The following is a 24,106-nucleotide window of genomic DNA, read 5'->3' on the forward strand; positions in this document are numbered from 1 at the left end:
CAAAAATATTAGGGTCACGTCTCGCCTTTAAAAAAAAAATGGCACATTTTTCTTTTACAGTAGCCACCCAGACATTATCATGGCAGAGGCCAGAAGACAAACTCTTCTCTACTGAACCAGGTAGGTGTGGATTCCCGGACAATATGGGGGTGAAACTAACTAAGCGAATTCCCACCTGGATGGGATCAAAGCTTTAAATGAGGCCTTAACCTCCAATGATGAAAAACACACCATAAAAATTATATTAAACAGAGCAAGGGAGGGGGAAGAAAAATGGAGACAGGGGACTATAAAAATGATACTACACCTTCTCCCCAGCCCTTGGTCTCTACTTACCCCTAAAAGAGCTTTTTGGGCATGAAAAGAGTATAAATTATTTTTACACTACTCTCATAAAAATGACATTGTCACATTCCAGAATTAGATCTATTAAAATAAAACAGAGAGATATTTTTAGATGGGTATTAACCGTAAATGATGCCACATTGAAAACCACTCCCCCCTCCATTCCCTGTATCCCCATTCTAAGATAATCAGAACCAAATGGAGCCAAGAGATCAAAATTAATAAAAGGACAGAATTCTTTACAAAAAAAGGCAAAACCTTTTGCAACTCTCCCTTGGCCCCAGCTGTTCTCTCCTTTGCTGCACACCCCCTAACGCTTCTAGGCTTCGATACTCCTTGGCTAAAGGGGCTAAATCCATTTTCACTAATGGAGAACACAAGGAAGAAATCCTCCCAACAATTTCCTTCTCCCCGGGCATGGAAAAAAAAACCAACAGCATTTATGCTCAGTCATATATGAAATATAAATCAGGCAACCTAATAGAGAGATGAGTTTCACTTAAGTGCTCTAGTCTCATTTTTATCTTAAATACACTAATAGCAGCATATTACATAATACATTTGAAATGTGAACACATGCTTTTAAAGCCCAGTGTCACTCATATCCGACAGCATCCCCTCCCCCGTCCCCTTTTCAATACGAGAAACGGCTGATTTGGTTAGAACTTTAGTGTTGTCTTTTCATTGACTACTTTTACGTTTATTTTACTTGAGCCTGCAATAAATAGTTTTGGGTTTTTTCTAAAGTGCAGGACAAATATTATAGCAGGCGGATGGGGATGGCTTTTCCAGATGGGCCCTTTCTATAGAACTGCAATTTGGAAAGTGTGCTATCAGGAGGCCTCTCGGGCTGAGGGGCTCAGAAACAAAAGGGAGGAGCAAGAGGGGGTGCCGATTAGAGGGATGAAGGGCAGCCCGGTGCAGTCCGAAGATGAGGTTTTTCCAAAGGTGAGTTAGGTACTAAAGTCCCAATGAAATTCACTTGGAGGGAGACGATTCTCATGGGGGATGAGGCATCTGAAAATCCAAGCCTTCAATCCAGACTAAGAAGGTTCGCTGTCTCTAATCTCCTGCATGGGTTGCCACAAGTGAGGCTTGCTGGCTGGGAAGTTTATCTTCCAGAACAGGGATGGGCAAATACCGACCCATGGGCTGGATCTGGTTCAGCCGGGTTAGCCCTGTCGGGCCCGCACACTGCACCTCCATAGTTACAGGGGAAAATCACAGCTACCATTGACTGCAGATCTCCGTTCCCGGCCGATGGGAGCCACGATTGGCCATAACTGCGGAGGTGCAGGTAAATACAGCGGCAGCAGCCCACCAGGGGCCCACCGTTGTTTTATTGCCCACCTCTGTTGCAGAACAAGCAGCCAGCTGGTTTGGTTTGGGGGCTGCCTTTAAAAGTCATTCTTGAAAAACTGCATTGGAAATCGGGGTGCTGTTTAATTCAAAAGGCAGGCTTCCTGGTGGTTTGTCCAAGACCAAACCCTTCCTTGTTACCCCAACCACCTTCCCTCCTTGTGCCTCACCTTCCACCCACCATCTCTTCCCTGCTGAGCTCTCCCCCTCCTCTTGTTTCCTACCCCCATCCCTCCTAATCCTTCCCTGCCCCCCTCACCTCCTCCTCCCGGTCTTGAATTTCTCTCCCCTTCTCCTTCCACCTATCCCCTCTGCTTCTCCCTTTCTCGCTCCTTGCTTCCACCTTCTGATTTCCCCTCCACTCTCCCAGCTGCCCACACACAAAAGAAGTGCCTGCCCATGCCGAGCAACCTGTGCAAGGCTGAGATGCCCTCTCCTCTCAAAGTCCTGCAACAAAGGGACTTCTAGGAGACCACGTCTTGCCACGTTCCGGGAGGGCAATGTTGGGGTGTCAGCCAGCTTGGAGACGAAGGTTCTAGGCACCTGTCCCCTAGCTCCCGCCCCCCACTCCCCAGAACTCTGTGATGAGCAGGCAGCCACAGCCACAGACAGCTCTGTCTACCCCTGAGCCAGGTCATGCTTTGGGCCCCACATTCTCAGACAAGCCGGGCAGGGTCAATGGGTATGGTATGCGGGGGGAGGCATTGCCTTCCCAAACCGCTGGGCATGGTCCTACCCACACTCCGCCCCCAGAATGACTAATGTAGGGGAACGGGGGCGAAGTGTTGTTGCAACAGTGCTCCGGGTTTGGAAGGCGGAGGCCGTGCGCCACCACATCACCATGGTGCTGGGGGCAGGGCAGGGCCTTGGCAGAAGGAACAGGGCTGGTGGGGGGAGGGCTTGCCTCAACTAGCCCTACCTTCACCCACCACCCACAAAGCTGAGGGTGCCTAGGTGGGGCAAGCAGGTTGAAGCCTCAGCTAGGTTCCCCTATGGGGGCCAGAAACAAATCACGGCCCCAGAGGTGCCTAAACACACCAGATGTCATAGGGTGGCGGAGCTCCATTGACTATCCTCAAGGTGATGCACAGAGGCACCTCTGACCCCCCTCCCCTGGTCCATCATCCTTGTTGCTCATGAGTTGAAGGGTCTGTCCTGTGGAATGGTGAAGGAACCCTGGGGCAAGGGGGGGGGGAGAAGAACTGGGAAGGTCCCCAATATGGTGGAATCCCCCATTAAGCCAGCACCAGAGCCCATCCCGTCCCCCCACCACTCCTACACAGACAAACCGACGCTGCCTTATAGAAGGGAGACCCGAGACAGCGAGAGGCTGCATAAAACATTACTCCATCCAGATGGGCCTAGAAAGCAGACGTTTAAACACAGCCTCTGACACGGGGAATAAACCTATTCCAAAGACTGGATCCACAGCAGCTGCTTCTAGAGATGAAATGCGCTTGCTGCCTGTTGGCCTGCTTTCTCTGGCTTAGGTGACAAGAAGAGAGAGAAAAACTAAATTTTATAGGAAGCAAGATACGTGGAAAAACATAACCTGGAACCCTTACAATGCACTAGCACCCTCTGTCCTGAGCAATTCAAACAACGCCCCCCCCCCCCCCACACACACACTCTTTCCATATACATTTTTTATTAGATCCACCAATTACCTATCACTGGAATGCAGCCACTTCTGGCGTGGGGGCTGGCAGCTCTTCAGACAATTCGTCACTGGTTTTGATAGGAAGATTATACCCCAAACTAGCTCAAACTGCAGGGAGAGGTGAGGAAAATTGCAGGTGGCAGAACGGAAAGAACTAAGTTTGGAACACACCTGAGCCAAGCAGTAGAGCCAGTATCCCTGCTTTGGGGGGGGGGGGGGGGGGGGGGAGGGAGAAGGGCGGAGGTGATCACCTTTATGACTCACTGAGGAACAAGTCTGGCCTCCATCTCACACAGCCCAGGGGGCTTACCCCCCATTTTAAGAGGGGACCTGTGGATCCAAGATGGTTAACACACATGGGGTTTTTCACTTTTTAGGCGCTCAAGTGGAGAGAACTGTCAAGGGGCATGATTTTCAGAGGGTGGGTCCATCTCTTTCCAGGGGGTCAAACTGAAGGTACGTCATTTTGAGCACAGAGGAGGAGAGGGGGTGAGACATCCAGAATCACTAGCTCCAAATCTTGGCCAGAAGCCTGTCGGGGTGGGAAGAGCTAGGGGCCAGCCCAGTCGCACCCAGGCCTACAGGCCAGAGAGCTTCTAGCGTACAGCATTCAGAGAGGAGACAAGAGCCCAGCCCAGAGTGGAGACTGGAAGAGCCATACTAGATTAAAGACAACAACTCTACTCATGAAGGAACACAGGGGAGGAAGAATGGGGTTGCTTAGGCCCATCCTGTTCAGGGCTTTTCAACCCATTTGTGCCATCATTTGCCAGGTGGTCACCTGACCAAGTGCCTAGGACAAAAGCTGGACCGGACCTCTCTGCAGGGTGCGTCCCCTACTCTGCCACCTGCGGTTCCTGCCCTTGTGAAGCTAGCAGCTGCCCACGGGCAGCCGGGATACAGTGCCGACCTGTTGCCGCGGCATCCAGCGCATTTCCTGCTCCCCCATCTGGCTACAGGCGATTCTTCTCCTCTTACCACCTTGCTCCCCCGTTTCCATCCCGACCTTCCCGCCCCTGAAAACTATGGAAGGGGTGGAGTTCCACCAGTCCTCCCAGTTTTCCCACCTGACTGGCTGCCTCACGGGGTGGGGACTACCCCCACCCCCGCCCCCGAGTTAAAAACTCATTAATGTGCAAAGACCCGGGTCCTTTTGAATCTCGTTACAGGATGTTAGCACGCTGGAGGTCTCCTGACGTTCCCACAGCAACCGCTGTGGGAGTTCCCAGACGCTAGGCAACCCTCCCATGACCCCGGCTGGCCTTTCCCCTCCAGCGACCCTTTCCACAATGTAAGCGCGCGCTATTGAATCCCAGGACGCTTTTCAACTGGGCCCCATCATTGAAATCCAGGGATTTAACCCTAACGCCATCACCTTCGCTTGGGGGAGGGGGAGAAGGGAAAGATCCCTCCCACCCCGCTCAGAAATGGCCTGGGGAAGCCAGGCCGGAAACGGCTTCTAACTCTCCAGTCTGAGAAGGCTGGGGGGGGGGGTGGTTTACAAATTCCTGTTACCCGGGTGGAAATCCAGAGTGAATCCGCTGACTGCAGTGAGTGTATTTTGCAGTCCGGCTCCTAGGGCTAGATTTGGATCTTGTCCTGTTAACATAGATAGCACATTCTCAGGCCACGGGACAGCACAACAGGAACTGAACTGGGCGATACGACACCAGAGCAAAATTACACAGACAGTCTCTAAAACCATCCACCCCGGGTGGCAGCTGCAGAGCATGTGAACATGCCATTGTGCATGCACATTGGGAATCACTGCACACTCTGCCCTCATTAGCACGACAAGTGTCCATTTTGCACAATCAAGTGTGCACTCGGCATTCACGGGTTTACTGGGTTCTGCCCCAGCATTAACAAAATGCATGCATTTAAAAAAAAAAAAAAAAAAAAAGAACATTCAGAATTCAGCTCGACCATACACACGGGCTGTGTTAATTCTCATGTGTCAGGGCATAAACCAATCACTAACTGCCTGAGGCCAGGAAGGGGGGCTTTGCCTACAGACAGGTTATTCCATAACAGTCCATGACAGGGTTTTCTTGCATCTTCCTCTGAAGCCACTCGAATTGGCTGCTGCCAGAGAAAAGGGCACAGAACTGGACTGACCCTTGCTCTGGGGTTCAGCCTGGGAAATCCCAGGTTTGAACGAAGTGAGAACGTGGAGTAAACGTTACAGCGAGGAGCTAGGAGTCAGGACTTCTGGGATCCATTCCCTCTGCTGGGCCCTCAGTTTCTCCATCTGTGAAACGTGGATAACCCTTGCCTACTCCGAGGCACGGGAGAGGCCTGCCTGACAAGTCCACGGTGCTTTGAGATCCTCAAAGGAAAAGCAGAGCACTTGGCCTCTCTATTCCCCTGCCTTCCCTAGAGGTGATCCTGGCACCGGAGGGGGGTTCAAGTCGTATTGTAAGAGGAGGAGGGGGAAGAATCAGACACAGTGAAAGTTCCACGGGAGAAATCAAACCTGAGGACAGAGAAGCCAAGCCATCTGCCTCTACCTGCACACGCTAGGAAGGTGGTGCTGTGCAATCAGGTTAGCCACGCTCTCATGGGAACACCCAGCCCTTGTGGGTCACACGGGGCCGTTTGTAGAGATGGTCTTGCACAGCAGTGCAAGGACTCTCATGGGCCTGGATGGTCCGGGGCATCCGGTCAGGCCCCGCAAGGTTCACCCATTGGGGGACAGTTCACCCCACCAACCAAAGGCCTGTGTAGGAAATTATTGGCCTTGTGGAATCTCTGGAAGGGCAAAGAATGGGAGCAGCCTCTTTATGGAGGCATAAAGGCAGAGGATTGCGGCCACCTTGGGCAAGCCCCGTCTGCTGGCATCTTGCCCTGCCATGGCAGTTTCAGCTGGAACAGTTTAGGGATGGAAGTGGCTAGTCGATTATCTGATAAGCATATGCTTTAAAAGGCCGAAGCGCAGCAGGGTAGGGGGTGGGACTGGGTGCGAGCTGGGAATCAGCTGGCCTGGTTCGCCCCTGGTCCTGGCGGCTCTTAAAAAGCCGATTCCATCGACTAATCGATTAGCTGATTAAACGCCATTTAACATCCCTAGAGCAGCTCTTCCTACCTTCTCATTTAGCACTGCTGGCGACATGGGCCAAGGGCTCTGGTGAGAATGGGACTAAGGGCTGAAGCCAGCAAGCAGCTCCTGCATGGGATGCCCCCTTCATCTGCACAGGGGGAAGAGGGTCCCAAGCGGGACCGACTGGTTTCCAAAACTGCAGGCTCTCCCCTAGCCCGGAGCAACCCCCTTTTCCCGCACTCAAGTTCGGCAACCCCTCCCGGGACCAAGTGCCGGCTGCAGGTCATGCAGCCACCTCCCTCCTTTCATCTCTGTTTAAACAAGCTCTTCAGCTCTGCTCGTTGCGTGGAAACAGACACTCCGTCTTGTTCAAAAATGACGTGCGCTCTCTCGCCGGCGCTGTTTGTTTCAGTCTAAACTCCTGTCAGATGCCTGACTTCTGACTCTCTCTGTTTATCTCTCTCTCCTTCTGTCACCTCATTACTCCACAGCCCAGCTCACGTTTCCCGGCCTTGTTTACTCTGAGCTCAGGAGATGGGCACTCGCTCTGCGAGGGAAGAGAACGCGCGAGGCCACCGGAACGAACGCAATGGAAAGCTCACGCTGGGGTCCGGTCCCGATCCTCTGCCAGGTCTTCAAAATCCAGACCCATGGGCAGCCCAATTCTGGGGCTTGAATTCCCCCCCCTTTGAAAAAAAGAGGAACTTCCACATAGGTTGGGGGGGGGGGAATCCTATCACACCCTCCACGATCAGTCTCAAAGCCACATGCCTGCTGGAGAGATCAAGGTCTCATGGAGTGAGCACAGCACCAGAAACCAGGAATTCCTCAGTTCTCATCCTGGTTCTGACTTTGCTCCCTACCTTGGGCAAGCCATTTCATCTGTAAAAATGGGACAACCCCTTCCCCCACCCCCATCCCAGGTTCATTTAAGCCCGGCTTGCAAAACTAAGTGTTAATAAGAAACGCACTCCATGTCAGGCTGGGGGACAATGTTGTGGGAACTCCCAAAGCATTTCAAGCCTAGCTGATTGGGTGTGTGCAATCCCCTCTTGGTAATGCCATCAACTCCGTGATTTTCCTCCCCTGGGACCTCAATGATCCATAAAACAATTTTCCTAAACTCTCCATGGAATTCACATAGTTAAACCCTCCCCCACCCCCGAAACGAGACATTGAAGGGATTGCAGCACAAACGGGGACATGGAACCAGCAGACAGGAACAGCCCAGCGGTCCAGCATCCCACTTTCAATAGGGGTAGACGCCAGATGTATCTGAGGAAAGGAGAAAACCTTCATAAAGCACCTAATTGTGCAAAACTCTCTATATGGGGACATTTAATCCTGACCCCAGCTGGTGTTCAGCTTGTTCCCTGAAGCACGAAGATTGATGGGCCTTAGGAATGTCTATTCAAGCTACTGTCACTGCAGATGTCATTCAAGTTTGGGAGCTTGCCAGATAAAATCTTGCGCCAGAGAGTTCCACAGGGTAATTACATGCACAGTCAAAATCTCCTCCTCCTCTCCTGCACTCCCTTATTCCTATGTAAGATAAGGAAGGGAGGGATGAGGATTAGTTTGCACCTCCAAGCACATCTTCAATTGCCTCCTCACTCCCGACGAAGCCCGCTAATTGCCCCAGGCCCCAGAAACTGAACAGGCTCCAGGGCTCGCTGCTACTACTACTATGGCGGCTGGAGTCCCGCACCCTTTAAACCACCACCAAAGCACCTGGCGGTGTGCTCCAAGTGCTCTTAGCCCCACCCCTTCTGCCAGAGGCCCTGCCCCTTCTGGGAGCACAGCGCTTCCACACCTTGTCAAGTGGACAAGCAAGTCGGTCAGCCCCCTGCTCCCAGCTAGCAAACTAGACTGGCAGTGGTGCCCACAGGGCAGGGAGCAGTTGGGGGACAAACCCCTTTGAAAGGTCAGGCTAGAGAGAAAGTTGGCTAAGGCCAAAACCACACAGAATCTGGGATAGGATTTAGGCCGAGGACAAACGGGAAGAGTAGAGTCTCCACCTCCGCCCCCAAGCCAGTCCTAAAGGAGCACGCTGTAATGCATTCAGGGATTCATCGACTAGACAAACACGGCTGCTGGAAAAGATTCGAAGAAAGAATTTTAAATCCACATCCCTAAATCCCCTCTTCCCTACATGGGCTGCTCTTCCCACGGCTACGTCTGACGGTGTCTGAATTAGCCTCCGTCAAACACAACTCCACTAGGGCATCTAGATTGAGGACCCTCTCCCCCCCGTTGCTAAATAGAAGGGGTGCCTGCTATGGGAAAAGGGGCCCCAGGTACGGAAAAGGTTAAGAATCACCCATCTAAATACATTGACAAGTCAAGGACCATGTCTGGCCCTAATGGACAGCAGGGTTCTGTTCCCAGCTCTGAAAAGGCAGAACTGCCTAATGGGGAGAGCAAGGACTGGCTGCCAACACTGCAGACTTTTCCCTCTCACAGGGAGAACAGTCTAGTGATGCAGGATTAGGGCTCCTGCCACTAACTCAGCACACGACCATGGTCCAGTCACTTGCCCCCTTGCATGAGACGGGGATACCGCCAGCACTTTCTTGCCTCCCGGGGTGCAGAGATGCAAGTCTTGCATGCGCTAAACCTTTCTGGCATGCTTTAGGATCCTCTGGGGCAAACACACGGCTCTCTCTCTACTTGACCCCCATCAGCCTGCATGCAGCACGGGAGCTCGTGTGAAAGGGAGCGAGCGAGCAACCTGGTGCACGCAAGGGGCCGGGTGAGCATTCCCAGGGGTGGCGGTAGACAGCAGGTAAGATAGGCACTACTGGGAATAAACAGCCTTTCCCGTTCCCCGGTGACCTGTGCCAAAAGCCGCCCGGGGCCTGGCAGACTCGCTTGTGCTTTCCAAGCACACAGCCCGCCGTCCCCTTTGCCGTGCCTTGTGAATGAACAAGCGTCTCCTATTTACCACAGCGAAATGAGTCCGGAACACACGCTGCCGCTAAGTGAATTTCAGCGCCCTCTCCGCCGGGCACAGCAAAGGCAACTGCACCCCCCCTCCTCAGGGCGGGGAGAGAAAGAGCGGCATCTCATTCAGCAGGGGTGACTCGGAGAAGCATTACACGCATGATTACCCCTCAGATCAGGGGAACAGTGGCTTAACTGCGTGAGAAACGGCTGTTATTCAGGTAATGGATTTACAGCGCTCGCGACTAAAGTATCAGACACAGCAATTTTTTACAGCTTTCACGCTGGAATTTATGGCTCAGGGAGGCGATCTCCACACGAGGCTGGGATCATTGCCTTATTTAGTATCCGCGGAGGAAAATTTATGTTTTCTCAGAAGTTTGTTTTGAAAAGGTAACCTGCAGGCATGCCCGCACCCCCCAGCCTAAACTATACATGCACCCTGCATATTTCACTCAAGCAGAGTGAGCAAGAGTCGTGTGTGCACACGCACACACAAACACCACACATATGCACATATACTTGGTGAGCCCAGGCGTAGCTGAGGGCACGTCTAGACTACATTTTAATTTCGAAAGAGGATATGCAAATTGTGCAAATTTGCATATCTTCTTCCAATCGCATTTTCGAAAGAGGATCTTTCGAAAGTGAAAGTAGTCTGGACGCGGGTTTTTTTCGGGGGAAACCCCCTTTTTTATTTTTTTTTGAAAAACACGCTCTCCCTGAAGAAAAAAAAAAGGGGGGAGGTTTATGCGGTTTTTTGAAAAAGGGCACAGCATCCAGACTACTTTCACTTCCGAAAGATTCTCTTTCGAAAATGTGATTGGAAGAAGATATGCAAATTTGCAAAGCATTTGCATATCCTCTTTCGAAATTAAAACTTAGTCTAGACATGCCCTTAGTGTGCACGTGTCCCCAAGTTAGATGTGTGCGCGCACACTCATGCAGAGATCAGACTTCACGTGCACAGATTCACCAAGCTCTTGGGATGTGCAGAAGTGCCTATTCGCACAAACACAGAGGTGCCCGCAGACACGCACCCACAGACGGAGACACATGCACACGTCAGCTGACTGGCACACACAGCCCAAGACGCATGCGCACAAATGCTTTTGCAGAAAGCCCTCTTTACGGCGGCAGGCATGTACCGACATGGATGCACATAGGCAGGCGTCCACACACTCACCAGCGCACCTCTCCTTGCAGTGCTGTGAGCCACAAAGCATGGAAAGGATTGAGTAGATGGTGGTGACCCCTGAGAGTAAAGGGGAAAAGCCCAGGGATCAGAGAAAGAAGCAGCTACCTATTTTGTGCCCAGCAAGTCTTTACAATACACTTCTGCTCACAGCCCTTTCCCTCCCCTGACAACAGCTTCTGACGCCATCTTATTTTTTATTTCAAATTCAAGGATCTCAGAGCCACACGGACTACAGCAACACAGGAGTCACTCTGCCAGCACTGAAATGCAGCCATCCCTGAAGCAGAGGACACCAAACCTTCCAACAGCACACTGCAACACCGAAGAACAGTCGGAAGTGCAGAACGGACATCTCCAGCTGAACTCATAGGAGAACTGAGGGTAGTGTGGTGCAGTTAGCCAGGCTGGAGGTTGGGCCTGCCCTTGGAGCCAATGTAGCAAACCTAAGGTGAAGACTATGCCAATGGGATCTTTAAAGACCAGAAGCCAAGGTCCTTTGTCTGAACTCCTTAACAGCATAGCGCTCTTAGGCCAGGTCTACATTGGATCCGGCAGGTTGGCTTATGGTACTCAACTCTAGCTACATAAAATAAGTAGCTGGAGTCGGCTTACCTTAAGCTGAGCTTGTCGGAGTTCTCTTACTCCTCGCAAAAGGAGGAGTACCAGATGCTGGCAGGCATGCCCTCTGAGTTTGATAGAGTGAGTCTTAACTAGACTCGCTAAATCAAACTCCAGAAAAATGGATCACGGCAGCAGCGATCTTCCGTTTAGTGTAGACACGCCCTTAGACTCATGCTTTTGGCTGTGAGTGACAAGATTTACCCAGAGCAGGGCACGTGTATTGAGGTGAGGTGGAGTTTGCTGGAGAGCAGAAGCTTCCGGAAATATTGAGAGCTGCATCCCTGCCTCATTCACCCCCTCTTTTGCGAAGCGCCTTGGTCAGAGAGAGCGGATGCAGCTATCATGTCCTCTCGTATATCACCTCAGACAATACTAGAGGAACCACCAATTCCGAGTACCCTCATTTGAAAGACTGCAGTGAAGGAGTAGTCACCCAGGGTTTACTGCCAAACTGGGAGGAGATACTTAGTGGGGACCTTCAGGGGCCAGTTCTAGCTCTGGCACTATTCAGTATTTTCATTAACAACTTGAAGAATGGAATGGGGAGCAGGTTGCAAAATCTGACCATGATCCCAAGCGGAGAGGGGTTGCAAGCACTTTGGAAGACCGGAAGGGAATTCAAAACAAGCATGGCAAATAGGAAAAAAAACCTGTTTGAAATCAACAAGATGAGGTTCAACTAAAGCTGAAGCGCACAGTACTTCACTTAGGGGGGAAAAATATCAATTGCAGAATCACGCAATGGGGAGTAACTGGCTAGGTGGTAGTTCTTGTGAAAAGAAGCTGGGGTTTATGGTGGATCATCAAGAGAAACGAATCAACAACGTGATGCAGCTGCAAAAGAGACTCATCTTATTCCGGGGTCTGTTAACAGGAGTGCCCCATGTAAGACATGGGCAGGAATGGTCCCCAATCCACTCTACAATGCTGAGCCTTCAGCTAGAATCGTGTGTCCAATTCAGGGTGCCAACATTTAGGAAGGATGTGGACAAATAGGAAACTCCAGAGGGACACAGCATCAAGTAGAAAAGCTTTAGAAAACCTGGGCATGGGTAGGCTTGAGAAAAAAAACTGAGGTGGGACCAAATAACAGTGTCGTAAGGGCTGTTATAAAGAAGACCATGTCAGGCAAGCAGCACTTGGCTTAATCTGCAGCACGGGAGACTTAGATAAAGTATTTCCTGGTATTTAATCTAAGGGTAGGAAAGCTCTGAAATAAGCTCCCATGAGCGGGTGTGGAATTCCCATCACTGGAAGTTTTTAAGAACAGGTTGGACAAACGCAAGTCAGGGACGGCCCAGATTTACGCAGTCCCGTTTCAGTGCAGGGGGCTGGACTTGAGGACCACTCCAGGTGCCTTCCAGCCCTCTCATTGTAGGATTTCTGGTGTAGGTCTCCACTGTGTCTCAAAAGCCAGAGAGTTGAGGAATACAACACACACACGCCCATGAGGAAGACAGAGAAAGAGAGAGCACGAAAGGGAGGAGAAAGAGGCTTTTTCCTACCTGCTGCTGCTGAAAATGCAGGAGTTCCACTGGGCTCATTTCCCCATTGGCTTCCCCACTGCCGCCTCCTTCCCTTCCTCCGCCGCCGCCGCCGCCATCTGTCGGGTTGGTGAGGCTGCTGACCCCGTTCTGGCTGGAGGGAGTGGAACGTATTGTCTCCGAGGCAGATTCTACCATCATGACTTGCTAGCCGGACCTGAGTGAGCAAAGAGAAGCAGCAGCGTCCCTGAGCAGAGCGTTACAGGTGGGGTTGGCTGGTTCTAGGAGAGCAGCCCCCCACTGCATGCTGCCTGTGCTTGCCAACCTGGTCTCACCAAGGCAGGATTCCCCTTCCTCTCCTGGCCTCTGCCCTTTCTGCAGCCCCCAAACCAACACAGGAGGTGGCGAGTTGGCCAGAAGCATCTCCAATGGTGTTTCCCTTCAGCAGCGAGCTCACGCACCACGGGACCACGCACCAGTTCCTCCAACACCAACCATCCCACCTCTTGAGTTGTACCTGGGGGAGGGGGTCATCTCACCATAGCCCACCTCCATTCCTGCCCCTCCAGCAGCTCATCTCTTCTCTGGCTGGATACCTGACCGGTGGGTCTTACTCTCATGCTCGGAGTCTAACCCATCTCCAAATCTGGGACTGGGAAAAGTCAGATTAGCAGGGATCTTGGGGTGGTTTTGCTGTCTTCTGCAGCCCGGGGTGCATCTCACCCTCTGGGATCACCCAACTATTCCCTTCCATGGCAGGAGTCTGGGCCTTCAGGGCACCTTGACCACTCCTGCGTTCCAACAGTAGTATGCAGTCCAGGTCGCTGGGGACTGAAATATTTTAGTCTAACGAGTTATGGGGCCCAGTAGGGGCTACCTGGGGGAAAAATCGGGTGGCCCCTTCTGGCCTTAAACACTAGGATACTTCTGAATCCTTCCTACTCCAGCCTCTCCTGCAACCGAACAAGTGTCCTGGGGCTCTCTCTCACCCATATTAACACCCGAAGTCTCTGGGGCTGTGCTTTAACGGGTCAGCCTGTCTACACTCTGACACACTGCTTCGTCTAGAGCAGGGTTTCCCAACCTATGGGTTGGGACCCAAATATGGGTCACCATCACATTTCCAAAGGGTGGCCAAGTGTCTCCCCAGGTGGCTCTGCCCCCTTTCCTCCCCCTGTTTTTGAATTGCCTTGGGTCACCAAGTCTTCCTGAATTGTCAAAATGGATCCCCATCTGGAAAAGGTTGGGAACCGCTGGTCTTTGATTTGAAACGGATTGAGTTAAGCTGGCCCAAGAGGCTGTGTGTGACACCCTCCTCTGTTGGTTCCATCATGGTTCATTTCACTGAAGTTCTAGTGGAGTAGAAATCGAGTTTCAGCTAAACCAAAATAAAGCCACCCCTAAAGTGGAATATGAGCATCTACTGAGCAATCTATGGATTTAGACTACATGCCAAATTTGATCACACACAGCCCCAAGGTTTGTCAACTACCCCAGCCATCTCCAGCCCCAGGAGCAGACCGTGTGTGCATTTATTGTATTACAAACAGCAGGGCTGGTGAAAAAAAACAAAAACAAAAAAACAACACCACAGAATTTCTCTCTGGCAGGAAAACGCCATGATTTTGACATCCTGAATTGGGACAAAAAGTAGAAATCTTGGAATTTTTCAATACAACTCAAAATCGTCCAGAGAATTTCATTTTCCTACGGTCCAAACATTTCATTTTGACGTGACCATTTCAAACATCACATAAAAAGGAGGTGAAGCAGAATATTTTGATAATTTTCTGTTGACAATTTATAACCAAAAATTGGTATATTCCCTCAAAGCATGTCAATGCTCTCAAATTAGCATTTTCCAGTGGGGGGAAAAAAAAATGTGTCGCCTCGAAAATATTTTCAACCAACTCACATAACCAGAGATGCCACCCAACACGCAAGCACAAACCAGGGTGTGCTAAGAACAAACCATGCGCCAATGAACCCTACACCAACATGGGATGTAGGATTCCAATTTAAGGAGCAGCAGTTCTTCAAAAAGATGCACTAGCCCCCAGAAAGCTCCTCTCTGACTTCTCCTTCCCTCTCACCTTTCCTTCAATATCACACATGCAGCAACGTGGGGGGTTTTGTGGGGTTCTTTAAGCCTCAGCTCCTGGAGTCAGATTATTATTGTGAGGATCCCACTTAAAAAAAGCAAGTGGCTAATCCTCATGGTTGTGGGAAAAGCCTCGAGAACATCACCTGAGAGGACCGTAAAGGCTCAAAAACCTTGAAGACAAAGACAGAGAACCCCAAACTTACTGGCTTTTTTATGCTCTTATGATCTTTGGGGTTCCGGTGCATGATTTTTATAGGCTTGGGGATAAGCTGCTCCCTTCCTCAGACTGGCTCCAGCCTCAGCAATGCCTAGGTCTCAACATCCTGTCCCTTCCCATTTGCCCTTTCCCTGAACAATTTGTGGGTAGATGCTCAGGGACAAGAGGTGGGGGTGGGGTGGAAGAGTCAAGATGCTTTCTTAAGGGCCATTGAATAGGGAGAACCTACCCAGGGATCTTTCACTCTGCAGGGGCAGGGGAGCTAGCAAGTGTCATCCTGAAGGGGCTCAGAATAGGTCTATCCAAAATATGCACAGTAGATGAAGCTGCATAGCTCCTCTATCTGAAAACCAGCCCCTCCAAGAACCCCACTCACATGCAGCAAGACACTATAGGCTTAGAGAGACTTGCAAAACATCCCAGCCCGTAATTTCCTCCATGCCAGTAATCTGTTTTAATCGCCACCAGAGGAGGGGCAACCCCTTCCCCCCAGCTGTGTTTCACTGCCAAGGAAAGCAAACCACACCAGCACTGGTCCTCTGCGGATGGCAAAAAGTAAGGGGTAGGGGGCGGGAGAAGACTCCAGGCTAAATCCAGTGAGATGAGACCTCAGAACTGGCTTGTGGAATGGTCTCAAAAAGGAGCTGTCATTGAACAAGAGTGTTTGTGGGAGGGTCCCATGAGGATCTGTTCTTGGCTGGTTCAACCTTTTTATTCATGAGCTGGAAGAAAAAAAAAAGAAAAAAAAAACCAAATTCCTCCCTGATAAAAGTTTGCAGTTGACACAAAAATTGGAGGAATGGCAAATAACAAAGATGACGGGTCAGTGATGCAGAACAATCGGGAGGACGTGGAAAGCAGGACTCAAGCACACAATGTATGTTAAATATGGCTCGATGCAAATAGAGACACCATGGAACAAAGCATGCCAGCCACCTCTACACAACAGGAGACTCCATCCTGGGAAGCAACGTTTCCAGAAAAGGTTTGAGGGTGGGTGGATAATGTGACTCTGTGGCCAGAAGGACTAATGCGATCCCAGGATGCAGAAAACGGAGAGCGAGGGGTTGTTTTCCCTCTCTATTTGGCTCTGGCATGAGCACGGCTGGAACACTGTGTCCAGTTCTGCGACCCATGATTCTAGAAGGATACAGTGGAGTGGGCTCAGAAAAGAGCCATGAGAAAGAATAAGGGAATTAGAACAACAATCTATCTAGCCTTATTGTGCTAGATTGTTAAAACTAAATAGACTCGAGGAGCTCAAAGAGAAGGTTAAGGGATGAGCTGATTATAGTCCAGAAGTACCTACTCAGGGAACAGATATTTACTAAATGGGCTCTTCAGAACAACAGAGAACGATATAATGCAATCCAGTGGCTGGCAGCTATAGATAGAGACCCACTCCGAGTGGAAATAAAGGTGTCCATGTTTAACTGAGAACAATTAACTACTGGAACAATTTACCAAAAGGTGAGGGTGGAGAATTTCAAAATCCAGAGTGGATGTTGTTCTGAAAGATCTGCTGTGGGAATTGCTGTGGGCAGATGTCTAGCCTGCTATACAAGAGCTCGTACTAGACTGCAGCGGTCAATCTATGAACTTGCACTTGACTCCGTACTGAGCCATCAGCAAGAGCTGGGGGTAACAACGTTTGCAAACTTGCAGAGTTTGTAAATCTGCAGAGCTCCACTCTTGGAAAAGAGCCTTCCTCATTCCGCTTCAGTACTGGTCTTTCACCGTATGCTTTGCTGGTGCAGCATGACTGCCCACCTGTCTCCACAGTGGGCATGCATTCTCTCCGGCAACTGTCACCTTTCCCCTTACCCCAGAAAATCCCACATGACCTCCACTCCTTCGGGGCACCCACGAGGTCCCTTAGGGCATGTCTACACTAGGAAATTATTTTGAAATAACTATTTCAGAATAAGCTTATTCCCAGAGGAAAGCAGGCGTACAGATTTCAAAATCACCGACCCGTGATTTCGAAATAATGGGCTTAGTAGTGTGGATGCGCCATTGGAAGGCTGTACGCAATGCACCATATTTTGGGGCAATGCTCAGTTGCTTCCTACACACTTGCAGGCAGTTCAAAATACCTGCGTGACTACAACATGTGGATACTCCAACTCACATGAAGACTAATTGGAGGTAACAAGTATTGCGTCCTCTGAGAAGAGGGGGTGAGGATTTAGGAGGGAAGCCAGGTCCAAACTACACCCCTTCACATCTGAACACATCCAAACTTCGGACAAAACGTAACAGCCTGTCCTGGACCCTCCAGAATTACGGGGAGGTTCAGATCCACACCTGAACTGCTCTGCCTGGACTCAGGAGACCCTGCCAGGAAGCGCAGCGAGATCGACAAACATTCCTTGCAAGATTCCCCATGCTTCTTGTTGGCAGCCAGCATCGTCACCACTGGGATGGAATTAGAATTGCATTAGGCAGATCGTATTCACTAGCAGATGAATTACACACTTTTCATGCTCTCTGCTACACCTTGGCAATGAATGAGCTGTTGTGACAGAGCTTTCCATCCCAGGCGGCTTTATTTGTGTCTAGCTTCTCTATGGCCTCCGTTATTATAGTATCTGAGCACCCTGCCATCGCGATGGGATTTGATCTTCACAGCAGCCCTGGGAGCCATGGGAAAATTATCCCCCCATTTCACTGACAGGAAAACTGAAGCACAGAGTTCTAAAGCACTCTGCTCCCTCTTAGGACCCCAGAAGAGCCCAGCACACCAGGTGCACAGCTCTATTGAGCACCTGCCCAGAAGGGTCACAATTAACATGAGGCTTACCAATATGCTTACCAGTTAACTGACCCGTGGCAGTAAACATCAACCATGGCCGGCTGGGCTGGACTAGACCAGCCCTAGCTGCAGTGAGGTCAGTGGGCCAGGCAGTGGCAGGACTCTATGGTCACGGCCCTGGCAGGGACAGGTGGCAAGAGCTGTCGAAACGGTTAACTGGTTACACACTCATGTAAATAGTTGGCTGTTTTAACATCCCGAGCCACCATCAGCACTGCTGGATGGGGAGTGCCTTGAGGTATAGTCTTCACGTTCAGGCTTGAAAGAGCTGAGCTCTTGAAAAACTGGGGACATAACTTGCCCAAGGTCACAGCAAGTCTGTGACACACACGGGAATCAAACTCAGAGCTCCTGTGTTCCAGTCCCAGGTCTTAACCACTAGCCCATGCTGCCTCACAATGGCTTTCACACTGCCCATCTGAGCAAAGGAAAGTTCTGAAAAAGTTACATACACTGGTTTCAAAGAGCAGATTAATCATTATTATGCAATTGGGCTTTACCAGGGAGCGACTGGGTAGCTGTATTGGAGGGTTCCCTTTCCAAACCAGGGGATGTGCGACACAGCCTGTTTGTATGAAGTTGCCTCCCTTCTGGGGTGCAAAATCCCATTTCATTGGTTAATGACTAAAGGGGGGGGCACGTAAGGGGCAGTGTTCCCTGTAATCCGGGTGCTCACGTGGCCACTCAGGAGAGATTCCAAATCATTAGTACTACGCCCAGTGCTAGGTTTTGTTGTTTCTACTGGTGGTGCCCGTTCACACATGCCTCAGTGCACACAAATTATTCCACACATGGACGGAAAAAGATTAGCGGGAACATTGGCAAGAGGGGAGGTATCGCTCAGTGGTTTGAGTATTGGCCTGCTAAAGCCAGGGTTGTGAGTCCAATCCTTGAGGGGGCTATTTAGGGATCTGGGGCAAATTGGTCAGGGATGGTACTTGGTCCTGCCATGAGGGCAAGAGACTGGACTCGATGACCTCTCAAGGTCCCTTCCAGTTCTAGGAGATGGTAGATCTCCATTATATTATATTATTATAGCTCCTTCCCTGTGCCCAGGCCAGCCATGGACAGAGGCTGCTCCAGTCAGCCTGCAGTGCTCCTGTGTACAGCGGGCACTGCAGGGCTGGAGGCAGGTGGGGAGCTGCTTCTGTCCACACTGGTTAACCGTAACCAAGAAGCCTCACCTATTAAGGGTGAGGTTTACGGATTGACCTTTCCCTACCCCTTCATAGATGCGGCTGATGAAATAGCCACCAATCCTCAAGTACAAATCTCTCTCTCCCTAACAGGCTAGCTGCACTCATTCAATCTGGACAGGTGTATATAAGAAAACAAGGGCTCTACTGGGTCTCACCTAAAGTCCATCTAGCTCCGTCTTCCGAGGGTAACCAATGCCAGGTGCCCCAGTGGAAATGAACAGCACAGGGACTTATCAAGTGACCCACCCCAGGACCCATCCCCAGCTTCTGGCACACAAGAGGCTAGGGACACCATCCATGCCCACTCTGGCTAACAGCCATTGACAGACCTGACCTCCATGAACTTATCTAGCTCTTTTTTGAACCTTGTCATAATCTTGGCCTTCACAACTTCCTCTGGCAAGGAGTTCCACAGATGGACCATGCCGTCTGTGAAGACATACTCCTTTTTGTTTGTGTTAAACCTGCTGCCTGTTAGTTTCATTTGTCTCGTTACACATCATGGCGAAACTGCAGGGGAACTATGTATTCCGTGGGTGTGAGGGAGGAGCATCAACAAATTAGCTAGGACTCCTGGCTTAGGCAAGTCACTTACCCTCTCTGTGCCTTAGTTTCACCTTCTACAAAATTGAGTGACATTTATTCTGTTTTGTTACGTGCTTTGAGCTCCAGGGATGAGGCACTCCTACATAGGAACACAGTATACGTAACCATCTGAAGACAGGTTTGAAGAGTCACTGGACACAGAGCTCATGCTGTGAAGAGAGACAGGAGCTGCTACTTGGTGATATTATTGACAGGTGCATGCACGGAAGGTGTGCTTTATCAATAGGCCTGGCTGACAAAAGAGCTGCTGCACTAAAGATGCTGCAAGATAGAGTCTCTAACTGATCAATCAAGCCCAACAAAGTAACATTAGTTCCGCCACAAGTTAGTGGACTTGAAGCAGTAATCACTGGATGATATTCTCTGGCTTGTGCCGAGCTGTTGGTAAGAATGGCCTCTTCTGGCAGGAAAATTTATTCATTCAGCCGAGTGGTGTAGATGAGGAGGGGCTGAGCGTAACATTGGAGACCCCTCACCTGAAGGCTTCATCTGGGTTCTCTTGATACTGACAAACTAAGTAGATTGGGGAGCCATGATAGGAAAACTGTTCCTTTCGCTCCTTTGCGAGGAAGGCAGACTGAAGGCAGACTTCTTTCCTTGTCGAGGGGAGAACTGAAACATGCACGGTGCGCATCAGTGGCAGATCAGAGCGATGGTCCACAAGTTCCAGACAGGAAAAGAAAAAAGGAATGGGGGGTGGGTGGGTGGGAGATGTTTTTTTCCTTCCTTCTTCCTCTTCTTTCTTTTCTGTCTCTTTTTCCCCCCCTTTTTGCAAGATAGAAAGACAAACCGCGAACAACATAATTGCTGAAATGTGGCGTGTAATAATAGCTATTCAAAAGCTGATCATTCATATTAAACAGGGTGAAGCAAGCTTCTCATTTGCATGTTTGAGATTATATGCATTTCAAAAATCATTTCCGCAGGGTGTATGAATGACATTAATTCCCATGTGGAGTCGGCGGCTCCCTCCTGGAGCCCTCAATACTATCAAAACCGCACATTTGCGCGCGCACTCAGCAACGGACTAGTGGCTATGGGAGAATTCAAGGTTAAAGGGATTACTGTATTTTATTTTTATTTAAAACCTATCTGAGTCACTTGTAGGGAGGCTGGGTCACCCGGGTGAGATGGAGGAAAATTTGCTGCGGGGACCCAGCCGCTTGCCAAGAAGTGATCACAGACGTTACCAGACGACATTTGCCAACAGACATTGTAGGCAAAATGAAGAGAGAGATTTGCCTGGGGTGGGGGGGGGGGCAGAAAGAGGGATAATTCAGCTTTCAGATCTATGCTCCGACTGAATTCAACCCCCAAGCATGTGCTCAGAGCTATGCATTGGTCTCAAAGCGCCTTCCAAACACATCAATCCATGCACCCACTCTTTGGTGGGAAGAAGCACAGCTAACAGAGAGCAAGGAGAGAGCGGTGAAGTGACTGGTCCCCATACAAGTCCAGCCAGAAACAATGCAAGGAAAAGAAACCAGTAGTCCTCCAGTCTATCAATCGGATCTCACGTCTCCTTACACAGTCACAGAGAGACTAGAGAGGCATGTAGCTCTAACCACTGGCTCATGCTGCCTCTTCCCCCTCCATTGTGTCTCAGTTTCTCTCCCTCTACCCTGTATTTTTTTCCATTCAATTCACTTGCAGTTTTCAAACCTATATGGTTCTTAATCCACACTCACCACCGTAGTAGACTGCCTTCCCAAGGTGACAGCTATCGGCCCGTTACCATAGCACCTGATCACCTCACAAGCTAATTGTATTTATCCTCACCCCCCTTGTGTAAGGAACCCCATTCTACAGAGGGAGAACTGAGGCATGGGCCTTCAGTGATTTCAGGTTATTTACAGTGTATTGCACATGGCATAGCAGCAACTTGAGGATTCAGACGGATGCAGGCTCACAGGGCTAAATATTGCAGTGTAGACATTCAGGCTCTGGCTGGAGCCTGGGCGGGAATGTTTTCCCCACATTCCTAAATCACTTCATTCCAGCTCTGCCCCGCTTTACGTGCCCACGACTGCAGGAGCTTCACTCCAGCCAAGCAAATTAAAGGAAAGCTGGAGGAGATTTTTCACTAAAAACAAAAACCCCAACACACCCGCACTTCCCTGAATATGAACATTTCATTTTTTTTAAAACCATCTTCAGGTTTCTTTAAGTGAAGAGTGAGAATTTCACCTTTGCAAATGACAAAACAAAACTCGAAAATTCAGGAAACAAGTTTTGCCATTTCTTTCCCTGTTTCCCCTCGAGCGCACCAACTATTTTCCAGCCATCTCCCGCGTTCAACACATGAGTCGTTTCAACGGGAGAAGCAAAGGGAATCTCACAGGGTCTGTCTGTGTTCAGAAGCCGCAAGCTAACTTTGGGGCCAAGAGCATTAAAGGACTCCGAGTTGGATTAAACTTTTTCGTTGGACAAGAATATCCAGACTTATAATACAAAGGTGTATGTATAGATTACACACACGTATATAAAGAAATATATTTATTGCATAAACATGGCATTTCTGCCCCTTCCCCTCAAGTATTTGATACTAGCCCCTACTGGAGACCGGATACTGGACTTGATCCACACTGGCCATTTCTATGGTCCACGACAAAGCGGTCAGTTTCACAAGGGGTTTAGTAAATTTCACATTTGTAGTCCCAAATGCTGCTGGGTTACTGCTGTATTTGTTTCCTCACATGGCCAGGAAAGGCGTGACCATTTCTTTAATGCTTTAATTGAAATAGAATAAAAAAAAAAATAAGAAAAATAAAGTCGATGGGGTGGGTATAAAAAATTATAGCCTTGCTTTAAAATTATGCTTCAGAAGCTAAATTTCAAAACTTGGCTCAACTGGGACTGGTGGATTGACTTATGATGCTGGAAGGCTGAAAGAGAAAAATAATCCATTTATCAGACCCTGATTCTGCAACACTCAGGACACGTGTTCAACGTAAGCACAAGTGAATGAACAAAAGGTAGGTGCAGGATCAGAACCTGAATCTTTCATGTGGCGTAACTGTTTACCCTCCTACATCTCTGTTTTGATTACAGCAGCACCGAAAGGGACCAGTCAGGGTCATCCTGATGGGCACCAGATGACCACACTAATACCTGTGCCCTAACTTGAGAAAGTGTCAAAGATGACAAGCCTCAGGGGGGAAAAAAAAAAGCCTGTATTATATGAACCAGTGGCCCTTGGGACACCAAACCCAATGCTTTGTGAGTGGATCACCGATTACCATTTTTCTGTGGCCAGAATCAAAACAATTGTGTTTCACAATTGCCATTCCAGCCTGCTTTGCCATACACCTCTCATATGACAAGGAAAAGAAGAGAGAAACAAGGGAGAATTACTAAAAGGGCAAAGAGAGAGCCCTCTGTCTTTAGCAGTACCATATGGCAGAACAAGTATTAATTACCGTTGCTTTTTAATTAACAATTGCTTAATCTGAGCAGTAACATTTGCCTTGACATCTTTTGACTTGCTGCTAACCTGTAAAGCACACGTGCCATGCCAAGTCATCAATTAATTTTTATTGACATTTTCTTCCCCCAAACAGGCACTACACCAGGCTTTTCCAATTAACACCTCCACACTCTCTAATTAGCACAATTAACAGACTGATGGATGCCCAGAGTTTCCCTGGGAGACTGAGCACAGATCATCTCCCTTTGCTATAAGGACAGACCTCCTGCTGAGTGTGCACATGCACAAAACACATTTCCACCATGGTTTAAAAAGAGAATACTTATAGGACGCATGTGTGTGTCGCGCGAGGCTCTTTAGTACACAGACATCATGGCACTGCAATGTTTATCATCACCAAGCATTTATATGTATCAACACAGAGAAAGGAAAGGATGGTACAGTGGTTAGAGCACTATTTTGGGACTTTAGGGACTTCTGCTCTGCCACAGACTTCCTTCATGACCTTGGGCAATTCACTTAGCCTCTCAGTCCCCCTTGCCCCTCCTCCCCACACAATGGGGATAACAGCTAGGCCTTGCCTCACAGGGGGACTGGGAGGATAAATACAGTAAAGCTTGGAGGTGCCTGCTCTGCCAGCTCGAGCGTAACACCAGCAGCGGGAGGCGAACCTGGGACCACCGGAGCTTAGTGGCGCTTCTGCTGCTTGAGCGAAAAGCCAGCTGGCTCTCAGCTCAGGCTGCAGAGCAAACTCACTCTTCCTACGTGGCCACGTCACGGACAGCGAACCACCCCCAGGAGGAGTGTGGGTTACACCAGCAGCACTTGGGGGAAGGGATGGAGTCAGAATGGAGCAGGAGTAGGAAGGGGACGCAGACGCAGCCTGGGGTGGATGTTGTCCTAGGCCCCGGTACCTCGCTAGGGACAGCCCCGCCAGCACCTATGGCTCATCATCTGAATCTCAGTAGTCGGAAATCCACCAGCAGGAGGGATGCAATGCTGAGAAGAGCAAGGCTCCACTACCCCTCCTGCCAAACAAGGAAAGGCACTCTGATCTAAAGGGAAACATCAGCCCTACAGCAGTGCTA

At 49.8% G+C, this 24,106-nt stretch overlaps 1 protein-coding gene across 11 annotated transcripts in view; it reads right to left on the reverse strand.

Moving 5' to 3' along the window:
- The window catches only part of FOXP4 (forkhead box P4), a 150,868-nt gene that overhangs the window by 96,360 nt on the left and 30,402 nt on the right, over positions 1-24,106 (reverse strand). For 7 of the 11 annotated variants that reach the window (XM_075910377.2, XM_075910376.2, XM_075910375.2 and 4 more), the window contains exon 2: positions 12,672-12,867. The exons of 1 other annotated variant lie outside the window; for it this stretch is intronic. In XM_075910377.2, the coding sequence (XP_075766492.2) occupies positions 12,672-12,851 (180 nt within the window). In that variant the 5' untranslated portion in view covers positions 12,852-12,867. Of the gene's footprint in view, positions 1-12,671; positions 12,868-17,278; positions 20,266-24,106 lie in introns of those variants that run through there. 3 more of the 11 variants (XM_075910369.2, XM_075910368.2, XM_075910372.2) reach the window with 2 other exon arrangements.

This window comes from Pelodiscus sinensis, chromosome 27 (genome assembly GCF_052426305.1).
Source record: "Pelodiscus sinensis isolate ZL-2025 chromosome 27, ASM5242630v1, whole genome shotgun sequence".
NCBI classification, from domain to species: Eukaryota; Metazoa; Chordata; order Testudines; family Trionychidae; genus Pelodiscus; species Pelodiscus sinensis.